The sequence below is a fragment of the Centrocercus urophasianus genome, unplaced genomic scaffold (assembly GCF_019232065.1).
Source record: "Centrocercus urophasianus isolate 14NV4802_14NV808 unplaced genomic scaffold, USGS_Curo_1.0 seq_12, whole genome shotgun sequence".
In the NCBI taxonomy this organism is placed as follows: Eukaryota; Metazoa; Chordata; class Aves; order Galliformes; family Phasianidae; genus Centrocercus; species Centrocercus urophasianus.
Window position 1 is genome coordinate 56,218,926 of NW_024884364.1, and position 13,435 is coordinate 56,232,360.

The 13,435-nt window shown below is 39.4% G+C and overlaps 1 protein-coding gene across 1 annotated transcript in view; it reads left to right on the top strand.

The window, feature by feature from the left end:
* Positions 1–13,435, top strand: part of EIF5B (eukaryotic translation initiation factor 5B) — a 31,702-nt gene that overhangs the window by 13,764 nt on the left and 4,503 nt on the right. Inside the window, exons 5-18 of the mRNA XM_042810150.1 lie at positions 239–459; positions 632–782; positions 2,625–2,720; positions 3,320–3,412; positions 4,840–4,920; positions 6,681–6,985; positions 7,607–7,714; positions 7,865–7,975; positions 8,884–8,951; positions 10,053–10,194; positions 11,141–11,272; positions 11,884–12,066; positions 12,204–12,365; positions 13,028–13,159. Coding sequence (XP_042666084.1) covers positions 239–459; positions 632–782; positions 2,625–2,720; positions 3,320–3,412; positions 4,840–4,920; positions 6,681–6,985; positions 7,607–7,714; positions 7,865–7,975; positions 8,884–8,951; positions 10,053–10,194; positions 11,141–11,272; positions 11,884–12,066; positions 12,204–12,365; positions 13,028–13,159 — 1,985 coding nt within the window. The remainder of the gene's footprint in view (positions 1–238; positions 460–631; positions 783–2,624; positions 2,721–3,319; positions 3,413–4,839; positions 4,921–6,680; positions 6,986–7,606; positions 7,715–7,864; positions 7,976–8,883; positions 8,952–10,052; positions 10,195–11,140; positions 11,273–11,883; positions 12,067–12,203; positions 12,366–13,027; positions 13,160–13,435) is intronic.

A 13,435-nucleotide genomic window follows, 5' to 3' on the forward strand; every position in this document is an offset into this window, starting at 1 on the left:
TCTGTAATGTAAACATAATTTTTCTGCCTAATTATTGTTAGACATCTGTTACATTAAGTCTTCAGGCCCTGTCTTTGTAACATAAGAGACAGTTCCATTTTTTTTTATTATGAAGTGCTTGTATAGTAGCCTCTGAAAATGTTCCTTGTTTGGAGTTAGTTACAGTGTTGGAAATACTAATTGCATTTAGAGTCTTTACAATTTCTGGGGTCTTTGATCCTCTCTCTTCTTTCTGTAGCTGATGACAATGAAGGGGACAAAAAGAAAAAAGACAAGAAAAAAAAGAAAGGTGAGAAAGAGGAAAAGGAAAAAGAGAAGAAAAAGGGGCCCAGTAAAGCTACAGTTAAAGCTATGCAAGAAGCCTTGGCTAAAATGAAAGAAGAGGAGGAGAGGGCAAAAAGAGAAGAGGAAGAACGCATACGACGACTGGAGGAATTAGAAGCTAAGCGCAAAGAAGAGGTATGGCATTTCTTACTCTGAGGACAGAGTAAGGGTCGACTTAACCTGAACTCTTGCTGGTATGCAGCTTCTATATCCGTCCTTAATATGTTTTCTCATCAATGGAATAAACACACAGCTTTTGTGTGAAGCGTGCTTTAAAATCTCTGCATGTTTTTTAACCTTTCTCTAGGAACGGTTGGAACAAGAAAGGAAAGAAAGAAAGAAACAGAAAGAAAAAGAGAGGAAGGAACGTCTGAAGAAGGAGGGAAAACTTTTAACAAAAGCTCAACGAGAAGCCAGAGCCAGGGCAGAGGCTACTCTTAAACTACTTCAAGCTCAGGGTAAGTTATACTGCTGTTTTTAAAAAAAATTAAAAAAAATCTACTTTTCACACCCCTTACTTCTCTTTGTATTTTTTATCTATATTTGATTGTATACTGAGTAAATCTTTGTAAAGCTGGTCTGGATCCTCTTGTGTTAATTTGTGTACTCGCTTAAGCACATGCATTATTTTGCTTGAAGTCAGAGGAACAACATTATCTCCTTATGTTTGCTTTAGGAAAGGGATATATGGAAGCTTTCCTACTTATCAGTTAGGTAGAATCTACATCTCCCCTGCAGTGAAGTAAACGTGTTATAATCCCGCGTTGTCCCTGCTGACTTGTTCCTGTGGCTAAGGAAAACCCCTCTGACTCTGCTCTTGTGAGGCCCCACCTGGAGTACTGTGCCCAGGTCTGGAGCCCCAGTACAAGAAAGACAGGGAGCTGTTGGAGAGGGTCCAGAGGAGAGCCATGAAGATGATCAGGGGACTGGAGCACCTCCCCTGTGAAGACAGGCTGAGGGAGCTGGGCTTGTTCAGCCTGGAGAACAGAAGGCTGTGGGGTGACCTCATTGCAGCCTTTCAGTGCCTAAAGGGAGCCTACAGACAGGAGGGGAATCAACTCTTTGAAAGGGTAGATAACAGCAGGACAAAGGGAAATTATTTTAAGTTGAGGGAGGGAAGATTTAGGTTGGATGTCAGGGGGAAGTTCTTTACAGAGGGAGTGGTGAGGTGCTGGAACAGGCTGCCTAGAGAGGCTGTGGATGCCCCGTCCCTGGAGGTGTTCAAGGCCAGGTTGGATGGGGCCCCAGGCAGCCTGGTCTGGTATTAAATGTGGAGGTTGGTGGCCCTGCCTGTGGCAGGGGGGTTGGAGATTCATGATCCTTGAGATCCCTTCCAGCCCTGGCCATTCTGTGATTCCGTGAAAGAAGAGAATTCTAGAGGCTGAGGAGTATTCCTGTTGTATTTGTAAAGAACCAGTGTCTGACTCTTTGCTGTTAGGGAGCATAAAGGTGTAGAAATGTCTGTAACTAGTGAAATGAATCTTTAAACACACGGTAAGGTGGTGGTTTTTCTTCAGCCACTGTTGTAATTACTAGAATTCTTCTATCTCTTTGCTGCCACAACCAGATTTTTCTCAAAGCAACACAGTTAATTAGGTGGGTACCTGAAGGAATTTTGAGATTTCAGGAGGTGTAGTGATAATTAAAGGAGTTTATTTTTGCACCAGACTTTTGTTTATAATTGAATCCTTTCCAACGTTACAGTATTGGAAGGTATGGTGATGACTTGAAATTGCCATTATTTTAATACTTAGAGCTTTTTTCTTTCTCCTTTAAGTGGAGAAAAACAAACAAAAATGCCATCAAACTATCCTCAGAAATAAAAAGCAAATGAAAAAAAGAGCAAAAGACTAAATTCTGTCCTGAACAACCTTAAGCTCTTAAGAAGAGATGTGCATCTTAACTCTTCCAGTTTGCATGTCATTTTCAGACACTCGTTTTAAATGCATGTGAGCGTAGCAGAATTTGCACTGATGTATGTTAGTTAAACTTGAGGTGTGTGTGTTCATCAAATCCTATGGAAATTTGATTGATCAGTGTGTTTTTTTTCTGTTAGTGATGTAACTTCTTTAGGAATGGTCAGAGTATCTGAAGAACTGCATTTAACAGTGCTCAAATTCTGCTGCTTTTGAAAATGAGACTGCTTTTTGAGAGTTGAAATCTGCAATGAACCTACTTTCTGCTCTTCTCCTCTGTCATCTGGCAACTCTTGAAAACTTGTTTTCATTTAAACTAAAGGAAGCAGTCACCTGATTTATTTTTCTACAGTATTTTATTTTTTCCTAACAATGTTTTTACAGGTGTTGAAGTGCCATCCAAAGACTCTGTGCCAAAGAAGAGGCCAATATATGAAGACAAAAAGAAAAAGAAGCAGCAGCAGCCAGAAAATAAAGAAGGTGTGGTTTGCATCTAGGAATACTTGATAAATTAGTCATGCTTCAGGAAATGTTTGTGGAATAAATCAGCTAAAGCTATATTAGTTGCACTTCAGAGTGCCTGCAGGTTTCTTATGTCGTTCTTTAGCTGTGCTTTTTTTGTTGTTGTTTTTTAGTCTCCAACATAAGTAATGTGGCTACCTACCCACTTCAGAATAAAGAGCTGAACTGGCTGCCCATCAGAATTGCAGAAGTTTGGTTTTTTAATAGAACAGTATAGAAAGAACGGGTGGTTTGTTCCTTAGTACCGGTTCATTCTCTCTTGTGTTTGTAAGAAAGAGGCTTTTTGTTTTAATGTTCAAATCAGCGGTGATTGTCATAGCTTGTAACTGAACTTTCACATGAATGCATGGAAGGCCAGATGTTTCTCAGATGAGCTGCACACTTTGACTTTGTTTTAACTGAGTACATGGGACTTCAGTTAGTTTGCTATCAAATAGAAATGTTATTTACTTTAATAGCTCAACTTGAAATGAAACTTAAATGTGATGCTGAACGTCTGACTCTGCTTTGAAGTTTGGCCTTCTGAAAGAACCTGGAAACTAATTTGCTTCTTGCAGTTTCAGAAAGCTTGGAGGTGACTTCCCCAGCTGAAGATGCAGTAGAACTAGAAACACTGGTAAAAGAAGAGTCTCCTCTTCCAGCAGAGCCAGGTTAGTAGTAATGCTAATAAACTCAAAGCATGCAGGGGCAGTACCACACGGCAGGTATTTGCTGTTTTCAACACTCTTCCTCTATACCTTGTTGGGTAGGAGCTGAGTGGCCATCCATTCTTGAGGCAGTTGCCTTCCTTTCAAAGGGATGAACGGATGGAATTTTGTGGAATAAAAAGGCATGAAGAGTCAGAATGAGATTGTAAGGGTCCCTTACATGGTGAACTCCCATGTTCAATTATGTAGGCAACTGTGTCATATAGGTACATTCAGGGCCCTATGATTAGCTCCCTTGACTTTTCATTTGTTTTCTGAAAGGTGTTTTTTCAGGTGTGATGTGGGAGTCAGAGGGAAATATGTTGCTTCTCGTGACAGCCCTGCGATCTTCAAACTGAGAATACAATCACCATGAAGTGTTCTGTTTTCCCAAGTGCTGAATGCAGTGAATATGGATTAGCTTGCAAAACTGAGGTGGAATCAGCCTACTGAGGGGTTGTTGCTGTCATTTTTCCCTGTGCACAATATTTACTTTGGCAGAATAGCTTAATACTGGACTTCATTCTCAGTGAGGAGACAGTTTCAATTTTTACCCTTATTCTTAAGTCAGGCAAGTAGTGGCAAAGTTTCCAACTTTGTAAAAATCAAACTGAATGTGTACTCCAATTCTGGCTTGATGTATCTCTTGAAAGAGCAATTTTAGTGCCATAATAAAAAGCTATCTGGCAGGAAAGCAGTTCCTAGCTAATGTTACAGCAGTCTGGAATTAATTCTTTCTTTATGTTAAATTTCATGACTGTGTGTTGTTCAGTGCCCCTTTTGGAGAGTATTAAGAATCTGCATTTTTCCATTTGTCTATTATAAGAAGAGACAGCAGCTTTTATCTGATTTAGCTCCTGCTGGAATGAATTAATTTAATCTGGAATTCATGATGTTGCATAATTGTGTCAAGGCACCTGGAGTCTTAAAATAGCACTTTCTGTAGACGTTTCATACTAATTGAAGACTACAAGTGTGGTGGTTACAGCATTAATTTGTTTCTCTGTCACCTTGCTACGCATGGCTAATGGTTAATTGTGCAGCTTCTGTCAGGAACGTGATTTTGGTAGAAGTTTGTGAGGTGTATATGAGGCAGGTACTTGCATGATGTGCAGGGAGCAACTGCATCAGTACTTTATCTGTCTTCCAAAAATAAGCTGTGCTAGGCAAAGGTGATAGAACTGTAAAATTTACATGGAGAGGACTGAAGTTTACGTGTTTCTTAAGTGTGCAGCATTTTTCTACTTAGGGAATATGGAGATAATTTGTTATAATTATGGTAGCAAACTTGTAAGTTTCAGCAGTCCATGTGTCAAAGGAAAGGTCATCTTAAATTTCGTATGTTGGTGTGCTGTTTCTTTTCCTCTAATTTTGGATTTCTTCCTCTTCAGAAGAAAAGGAGGAAGAAGAAGAAGAAGATGCAGGCTTAGATGACTGGGAAGCCATGGTTAGTGATGAAGATGGAGAAAAAGGTGAGCATGTAAATACTGAACGGATGTGTTTTTTTCTGATTAACAGTTGTTCTCAGGGCTTTGTTTTTAGTTTGTATGGAACCAGTAGTGTGCTTAGACTCCCCTTCTCCCACTGTTAAATAATTTGCAAGGCAAGCGTGATAGAAAATAGACATAAGATTGTCTGTTCATCCAAGGCAGAGCTTTCACTGACTGAACAGACACGGTTCAATGCTCCCCTTTGGAAATATACGTGCACTTATCACCTAAAATATATCAGTTGGATATTTTTATGTTATTGGCAGTAAAAAAGTAATAAAATGCCCTCCTCTTAATGTATGTTTTCAACCTCATTTGGGAGCCAAGAGAAACTTTCTACTTGATACTGTATTTCTCTAGTAGCTATTCCAAACCCCTAATGATTTTACTACAGAAATCTGGCAACATCTAGGAGAATACCTTCAACACAGGTTCTCAAAGAGGTGAGAGACTTAGGTGGCCTGAATGTTAGCATGCATGCATTACAGTAAGTTCTAAGTACCTTCTCTCCTCTCCTTTGAGAGGCAAGCATAGAAGAGTTAACAGAACATTGATATTCCTAAGCATGTATGCCAAAGCCTCTATTCTGTCTGGTCAATGGCAGCTTCTGTTGGGGTTGTTAAGAGCTGAACAAAAATGTAGGGGTAATTTCTCAGATATTTTCCTCTTCTGTTGGAGGAAAGATACATTGCTGTGGATCTTCCAGACCAGCAGTTAATTACTGTAGTTAGTGCTTCCATGATCTGTCTTTGTTATTGAGATCAAGAACTATCCAAGTCTTTTTTTATTTGCTCAGCTGTGGACACATCATATTTCATTGCTAGTGTGTGCTCCTATGGTCTTAGGCTGTTCTACCTCAGAGTACTACTGGCTGCTAACCTTCTTTAAAGTCTGCTGCTACTACACTGAGGAGAATGCCTCTATTCTACTTCTTGCTACTTGTATTTGAAGGAACTGCCAATGTGATGTGGAGAAAAAAACCTTCCTGGGAATTAGATCTAGTCTATTAATAAGCTCATGGACTTTCAGTGTAGCAAGGAAACATTACTAATCTCAAAGAGCAGTGAGCCTACTAGCATCTTTGTAAAGAGAACAAGATATAGCTTTAAAGAGTGTTTGTTAGCTTGTCCTTTGTGATTTTACAGGTGTGGTAACCAGGGAGCTTTCAAAGAAAGAAGGTTACTTGCAGATAGTTCTTGTTTATTGAAGAATCCCTTTGAAAAGTATTGTTTCTTAATTAGGAATTAATTAGGTCTAGGGAAATTTAGAATGAGATATGAAAAGTAGTAGAAAAGCTCAGTTGTTCTCATTATTTCTGTTGCTTCAAGATACCTTCCTGATCACTGAATCCATATTGTGTTGAATTTGGAGGATGGTTTTGTTTAGAAGTGGGAGTGCATCCATTCCTTGTTGAAGTGCACAGAGCTTTAGAAAATGTCACTTCTCAGAATTTTTGCAAATGATTTCAAATGGAAGTGTGCTGCTGATATCATTCCTCCCTCCAGCCCCAAACTTACTTCACAGGTTCTAAACACTTTAAATCAGCAGCTCTGAACATGAAACACATTTTATATTTACAGTTGAGAGATGATCTTGCATTGCACTTCTGGGGTGGAACCTAATCTCAGTCCTCTCTCTTTGGCAGCAGACTCAGTAGACTTTCTTCATTTCTTTATTGTTGATCTCTCCCCTGGGAACGTGAATTTAAGGAAGTTCTTACTTTAGATTTTATTTTTTGATAGAGAGCAAACCTGTTCACATTGAAGTCAAAGAACAAAATGAAGTAGATGAGGAAGAAGAGGAGGAGGAAGAGGATGAAGAGGAAGAAGAAGAGGAAAGCGAAGAATCTGAGGATGCGGAAAGTGAAGGGAGTGAAGATGAGGATGAGAAGACTTCAGATGAGAGGGATGCAGATTCCCAAGCTACTGGGAAACAATCTGGGGAAAGAAAGCCCAGCAAGGAAATTAGCTCTGATTCTGAGTATGACTCAGATGATGACCGCACTAAGGAAGAGCGCGCTTATGACAAAGCTAAACGGAGAATTGAGGTATTGGGATGCAGCTTTGTTTGGGGGAGTTCTCATGATGTGCAAGGAACAACGAATTTTCAGTTCACAGGAAGGCCTTTGAACTATAGTTGCCAAAATGATGGCTGTGTCATGACGCTGTTTAGGCAGGTCCATACATTGGGCTAATGAAGGCAATGCCTGTTATTGCCTGAAGCCAATCTACCACAGCTTGATCATGAAGAATATACGTGTCAGTGTCACTCTTGTCTGCCTCTCCTTCTTCTGGACAAAGAAGCTTTTATCCTTTACAGAGAAAGATTTTAGTGTTAAAAGCTGTATTTCTAAATTGTACAGCATTTTTTGTGACTACTTTAATGCCCTCTGTTTCCTTACCCAAGTTCCTTCTTCAAAATGAACCACTGAGAAAGCTGATAAATTAGCCTGCGAGCCTGTAACAATAACAGCAACAACAAGCATAAAACACATTAAGTATTTGCTGTAGGCATTTGGACTTGGGAAAAGAGGGATGGCAGGCCTTGAATTGCCTTGAAAATTTAAGTCCTGCTGTTAGCTTTGTTTAGTGTAGATATGTGGTCAGTTCAAGGGGTGAGCTGTGTTTCTTGATTTATACGTAACAATTTTCCTGCATCTCCCATATAGAAGCGTCGAGCTGAAAACAGCAAAAATGCCAACACTGAAAAGCTGAGAGCACCAGTTATTTGTGTCCTGGGGCATGTAGACACAGGCAAGACCAAAATTTTAGATAAGGTAAGATGCAGAATGTGAAGGTACCTCTCCTTGTGTGTGTGATTTTTGGGGTTAAAAATAGAAAAGATTAAATTGTCCTCAAAGGGGTTACTTTAAATGGGATCTGACATGTGAATATTTCTGGTCTTTTTTTCTTGTTTTTGCCTTCAGCTCCGCCATACTCATGTGCAGGACAGTGAAGCTGGTGGGATCACCCAGCAGATAGGTGCAACTAATGTGCCCCTTGAAGCTATTAATGAACAAACTAAGATGGTGAAAAATGTAAGTTATAGCACTTCAAAGACTTAAAATACATATATATAAATTGTAAACTAGTTACTACTTAGGCCTTGTGAGATATCTCCACAAAGTCAGGTACCCTTTTCCTGCCAACGTTGGTGTTGATTTAATTCCTATAGGCAATAACTTTGTAAGCTCTGACTTTTGAAGCTTACTGAGTATTTTATTGTTAACAAAACTTCACTTCTTACCTCCTCTGCTGAAATTGGTCCAGTTCACAGGTGATGAATATTATTGTTAGAGAAATAGCAACTGTTGTGGTTTTGGATACTATATGCTGCCTGTAGCAGCTGACCGAAAAACTTTGGCAGTGATGCCTGTTTCTAAGGGATGGAAATATTACTTGTAATTTTAGTTGAGTAATCCTAAAACTATTCAGCTAAGTGCTGAGGAAGCGTTCTGGACAAACTTTCCTCACAAAACATTTGGCTGCTACTGAAAATAACGATGAGCTTGCATCATTAGCTCCTGTAAAATCCTAACAGAAAAGTCTCTCTTAATTCCATAGATATGTTTTGAACTTATTTAATTTTACAGAAGCTTTATGTAGTCTTTTAAAAATGTGAAATCCTTGGGGACGAGAAAACATTCACAACAAGGGTGATAAATCTTGCTAGCTTGAATGTATTTTCTGGGGTTTTTCTTTTTTCTTGTTCCCCTCCTATAGGCTACTTTGTCTTAACAAATCTTACCTGAGCTTATGGCTACTTGGCATCTAGGAGATGTATTGCATCGTATTTTTTGTATGGCAATTAGCTTTGATTTATTTTGTGGAGGTGCTGGCTTGAAAATGTCTGTGGATTTTCTGAAGCAAGTGCTATCTGTAAGTTGCCAGCTCAGGTTTCTTCTTGCACTACCTTGCCAAGGTGACTAATATTTTGCAATGTTAGTTTGACAGAGAGAACATAAAAATTCCAGGAATGCTGATAATTGACACTCCAGGACATGAGTCTTTCAGGTAATGTTTGTTCACACAGTATTGTATTTCCCAGAAGATGCCTGAAGCATCTGCATGTATTTTTAACTAAGTATTCAGTCTTTCTCTAGTCTGTTGTGTTTCTTCTTCCTTTAGAAAACTGAAGTAGAGGTTTGCTTACTTTACAGCTGCTTTTTATATCTGGTTAATATCTGGCATTTAATATCTGGTTAATGTCTTGTCTTCATGCCAGTTGAGACAAGAGTATCTGTAAAAACACGTAAATAATTTTTGTTAATATAATTATTGTAAGAGGGAAGATAGAGGCAGGAAGGAAGGTAGCTGTAGAAGAACGGGTGACCTAGGTATGCTGGCATGAAAAAATCAAGCTCATCTCGTCTCCAGTTCTGCGTCCAGCTGATATAACTGAGTTCAGGACAGTGAGACACCAGTTGCACAAATAAGCCGATTCCTAGCAGAGTTCTTGTACAGTGCAGGGATACAGGTGGCATACAGACAAAAGATGCTAGATCATCTTTTAAGTTAAAAGCACACTGTGCACAACTGTTCTCATTGAGGTGGTGTTCAGATGAAATCCCTGGACAGGATTAAGACTTTGTTGTGATGTTCTTAAATGGTAGCCTCTAAAAGGATTGACGTTCCAGGCCTTAGGTACATGATGATATTCTGACCTGTTTCTTGGCATCCTGTCACTTACAGCCCTTCTTCTAGCCAGGTTTTATTCAGCACTTCAGGTGTCTCATACTGGTGTTTGTCATAACATTGAGTCATCTGTCTCATTCAGATTTTCCTCCTATACTTCACTGTAACCCTCTCAGTTTCCACTCAAAGCAATTCAATGAATCATAACTTGTAAGAAGTCTATAACAGTAGGAAAGCTATAGGCAGAATTGTAGTTTCTTCTTACTTTTGCTTATGTGTATTCAAATATACACTGTTAAATGGACTTCACAGTATTATTTCAGTGTTTCATGGATGCATAATGAAGGACAATTTCTGATGGGGGAAAGATGAATATTTGATCAGCTTTCACTTATTCATGAGTGTAAGTTTGACACTGTATTTGGTGATTTTCTTAAAGTTCTGTTGCAACATGATCTTTTTTCTCTTTTAATGCCACAGCAATTTAAGAAATAGAGGAAGCTCACTTTGTGACATTGCCATTCTCGTAGTTGACATTATGCATGGTTTGGAACCACAGACAATTGAATCCATAAACCTGTTGAAATCTAAGAAATGCCCCTTTATTGTAGCTCTCAACAAGGTAAGAAAGCTTTTCTCTATGATGGTATTTTTTTATATTGTAAGAAGGTATTTTGACTCTAGTTTTCTGTTGTCTTTCATGATCTTGAATTGCCTGTGCAAAGACTGAAGCAGTGGTTCTTAGCTCCTTTCTGCTGCATTTTGGTCAGCTGCTTTACGGGAGTTTTGCAGAACAATGTGGCAGTTTGTCTCACAGTTCTTACTGATAAACTTACATAACTTCAGTATACTTTTGAAAGTGAACTGAATATTAGCATTAAAGGTTGCTGGAACCAAGGCAGCTTTATCTCATTACTGAAAATAGCTGTGATGTTTTTAAAACGCTTGGATGGAGGGGTGATAAAAGATTAACAAAAAGATCTTATGGTTTATGTTATAGTCCTGTCACTTAGGTCATAATCCATTTTCTGAGATCCAGTTCGGAGATGTAAAGCCAGTTCTTTGGACCTAAGATCAGTTGGTTTTCTGGAAGTCTTTCTGAAGCATGCAGGTTATATGTTTTGCACAGCCCCAACCATCTCTGTAGCAGTGTGGGAAAGGGTTCAAATTCACCAGTAAGTTTAGAAAAATCTTTGTAAAATGAGTGCAGTCACTTTTCAAAGGGAATAAAAAACAGCCTCAAGTTTTTGTGTATGTAAAGCTGTACATGAGTCTCTTTTGTCTGAGTGTTTTATCTTAAACCTGATGTAAATGATGTATGTAAACTTCTTCCATATGAACACAGACTATTATGGTTTAAATGATTAAAATATGAAGTAGTATTACTTTCCTGACGTTCGCTCTGGCATGGGGTAGATACATAGAGAAATAATGCCTTGGAAGCAAGTCGATTTGACTGCTAGCCATCCAGTATTGCTAGCTGATGAAGTATTTATCTCAAATTGTGTGGAGTAAGCATAAAGTTGTCCTTCATGTTGCGGAAGATGATGTATTACTGTGTTTTCAAGATCGACAGGTTATACGACTGGAAAAAAAGTCCTGATACAGATGTAGCTGTGACTTTAAAGAAGCAGAAAAAGAATACAAAAGATGAGTTTGAAGAACGTGCAAAAGCTATCATAGTGGAATTTGCAAAACAGGTAGGTTGGAATGTGCAAGTCTTTTCTGTTAATAGAAGTGGTAGTAAGGATGGTGCTGTGGGTGTGATGGTTTTGATCGCTTCTGACACATTGGTGTTTACTGTCCGTAAGCCAAATTTTGTTGTCAAGTAACAGCTCTTTGAACTGCTCCATCTTTGGAGTGCTAGTCTGGAGGAAAGTAACAGCAAATTGCTGTGCGTGGTCAGTGAAGACACGAAGAGCAAATCAAGTTCTCTGTCCCTGTTCTTACCCTCTTTGGGAATCACACGAGAGAATCCCACCTGTCCCTTGTTTCCTTGGACACCAGAGGGGTGCGAGTCGTATCAACTGTGGGAACAGCTGTTGGTGGCATACAATAGTATCTAGAAGCTTCATGTGGTAATAGGCTTTGTAGAGTTATCCCATGCTGCATCCAAGTATAGGTTGAAGCTGCATATTCTGTAGTGAGCTGCCAGTAACTGTGTTGGTTTTATTTTAAATTAAAGTAGAGAATCGCAGTGGTTGGCTGGAATTGTATGTTACTGTTAACTGTGTGTATATGGTGTGTGTGTGTGTGTGTGTGTGTGTGTACGTATCTGTTTTCCTCAAGTAACTATTAATCCTGATTGCAGGGTTTGAATGCTGCCTTGTTTTATGAGAATAAGGATCCCCGCACTTTTGTTTCTCTTGTACCTACCTCTGCTCACACAGGGGATGGCATGGGAAGTCTGATAGCTCTTCTCGTTGAGCTAACGCAAACTATGCTGACCAAGAGATTGGCTGAGTGTCAAGAACTGAGAGCTCAAGTCATGGAGGTAATTCAGCAGCTATTCTTTGAAACTCACCCAGAAATTTCTGCCCTCACCCCCTCGCTCCCTTCTACTTGGCTTACAATTAAAAAAAGAAATAATTGTTAAAGCAGAGAGTAACTTTCTTTCCCTCTTTTGTTCAGGTTAAAGCACTGCCAGGCATGGGCACTACCATAGATGTTATTTTAATTAATGGACGCCTGAGGGAGGGAGACACCATTATTGTTCCTGGTGTAGAAGGTCCCATAGTGACTCAGATTAGAGGTCTTCTGCTACCTCCTCCTATGAAGGAGCTACGAGTTAAGGTATGGAAACTGGTTGGTGTACTGGCTTTAAGAGAGCATTCAGAACCAGAGTAAAATCAAGTTTTGATACAATAGAGAATGTAGTAGAATTCAGTAGCAGTATGGAAGGATGATTTGAAAGGGAAGGCAGTACAATATGTTAAAAGCATTTCTGGCCATTGCTTCTCTTTATTCAAAGCAGAAGATAAACTGGTGTGTGAAACTGTTATGAGACTTATGTCTTGTGTGGGGTTAAACAGCAGTGTTAACATCATAAGTTTCCCAGGTCAACAAGATTGTCAGGTGGATTTCGGTGATTTGATGGCAGATGTATTTTTGGTGAGCAACTTCCTATCACTGCTTGCAGTTTCCTAGTGTGCCCAAGTTGTTGGTCCTCTTCTGTGCCTTGGACAGTTCCCCTGCTGCTGCATGCCTTGTCTCCCATTCCTGAATCCCAACAATAATAACAAAAAAAATGTAATGGGAGAAGAGTATTCAGATAAACAGGATGTCAGCACTGTGAAGTAGAGAAAGTAACTGATAGATAGGAAGAGCTGGATTTCACTGTCGTCCTGTCTGCTGCAATTGCTGGTGGTGAGCTCTTCAGCATCTCTTTACTACTACTTTGTATTGCTGAGTAGCATCTATGTGAACTCTTTCCTACTGTGTGTTCTCCTTTTCAGAACCAATACGAAAAGCACAAAGAGGTGGTTGCTGCTCAAGGTGTGAAGATTCTTGGGAAAGATTTGGAAAAAACATTGGCTGGTTTGCCATTGCTTGTAGCTCATAAAGAGGATGAAGTCCCAGTCCTCAAGGTGAGATGGCTGATGTTGAAATGAGACACTTAATCTGGGGGTGACTGAGCTCTCTGGTGGCGAAGTTCATCCCAAGATTGAGAGCTCAACGTTCAAGTAACTTGTTATGCTTATTTTTTTGGTTATGTGTGAGAAACTGTTACAATCATCTGGACACAAGGCTCTGCAGCATCTTAAGTGTTACTGCATTGATGTTTTTGCTATCTTGATTCTTAGTTTTCCTTGGTATTTTGCTGGGTTGCCTCTACTTATGGAATAAGGACTGAAAACACATCA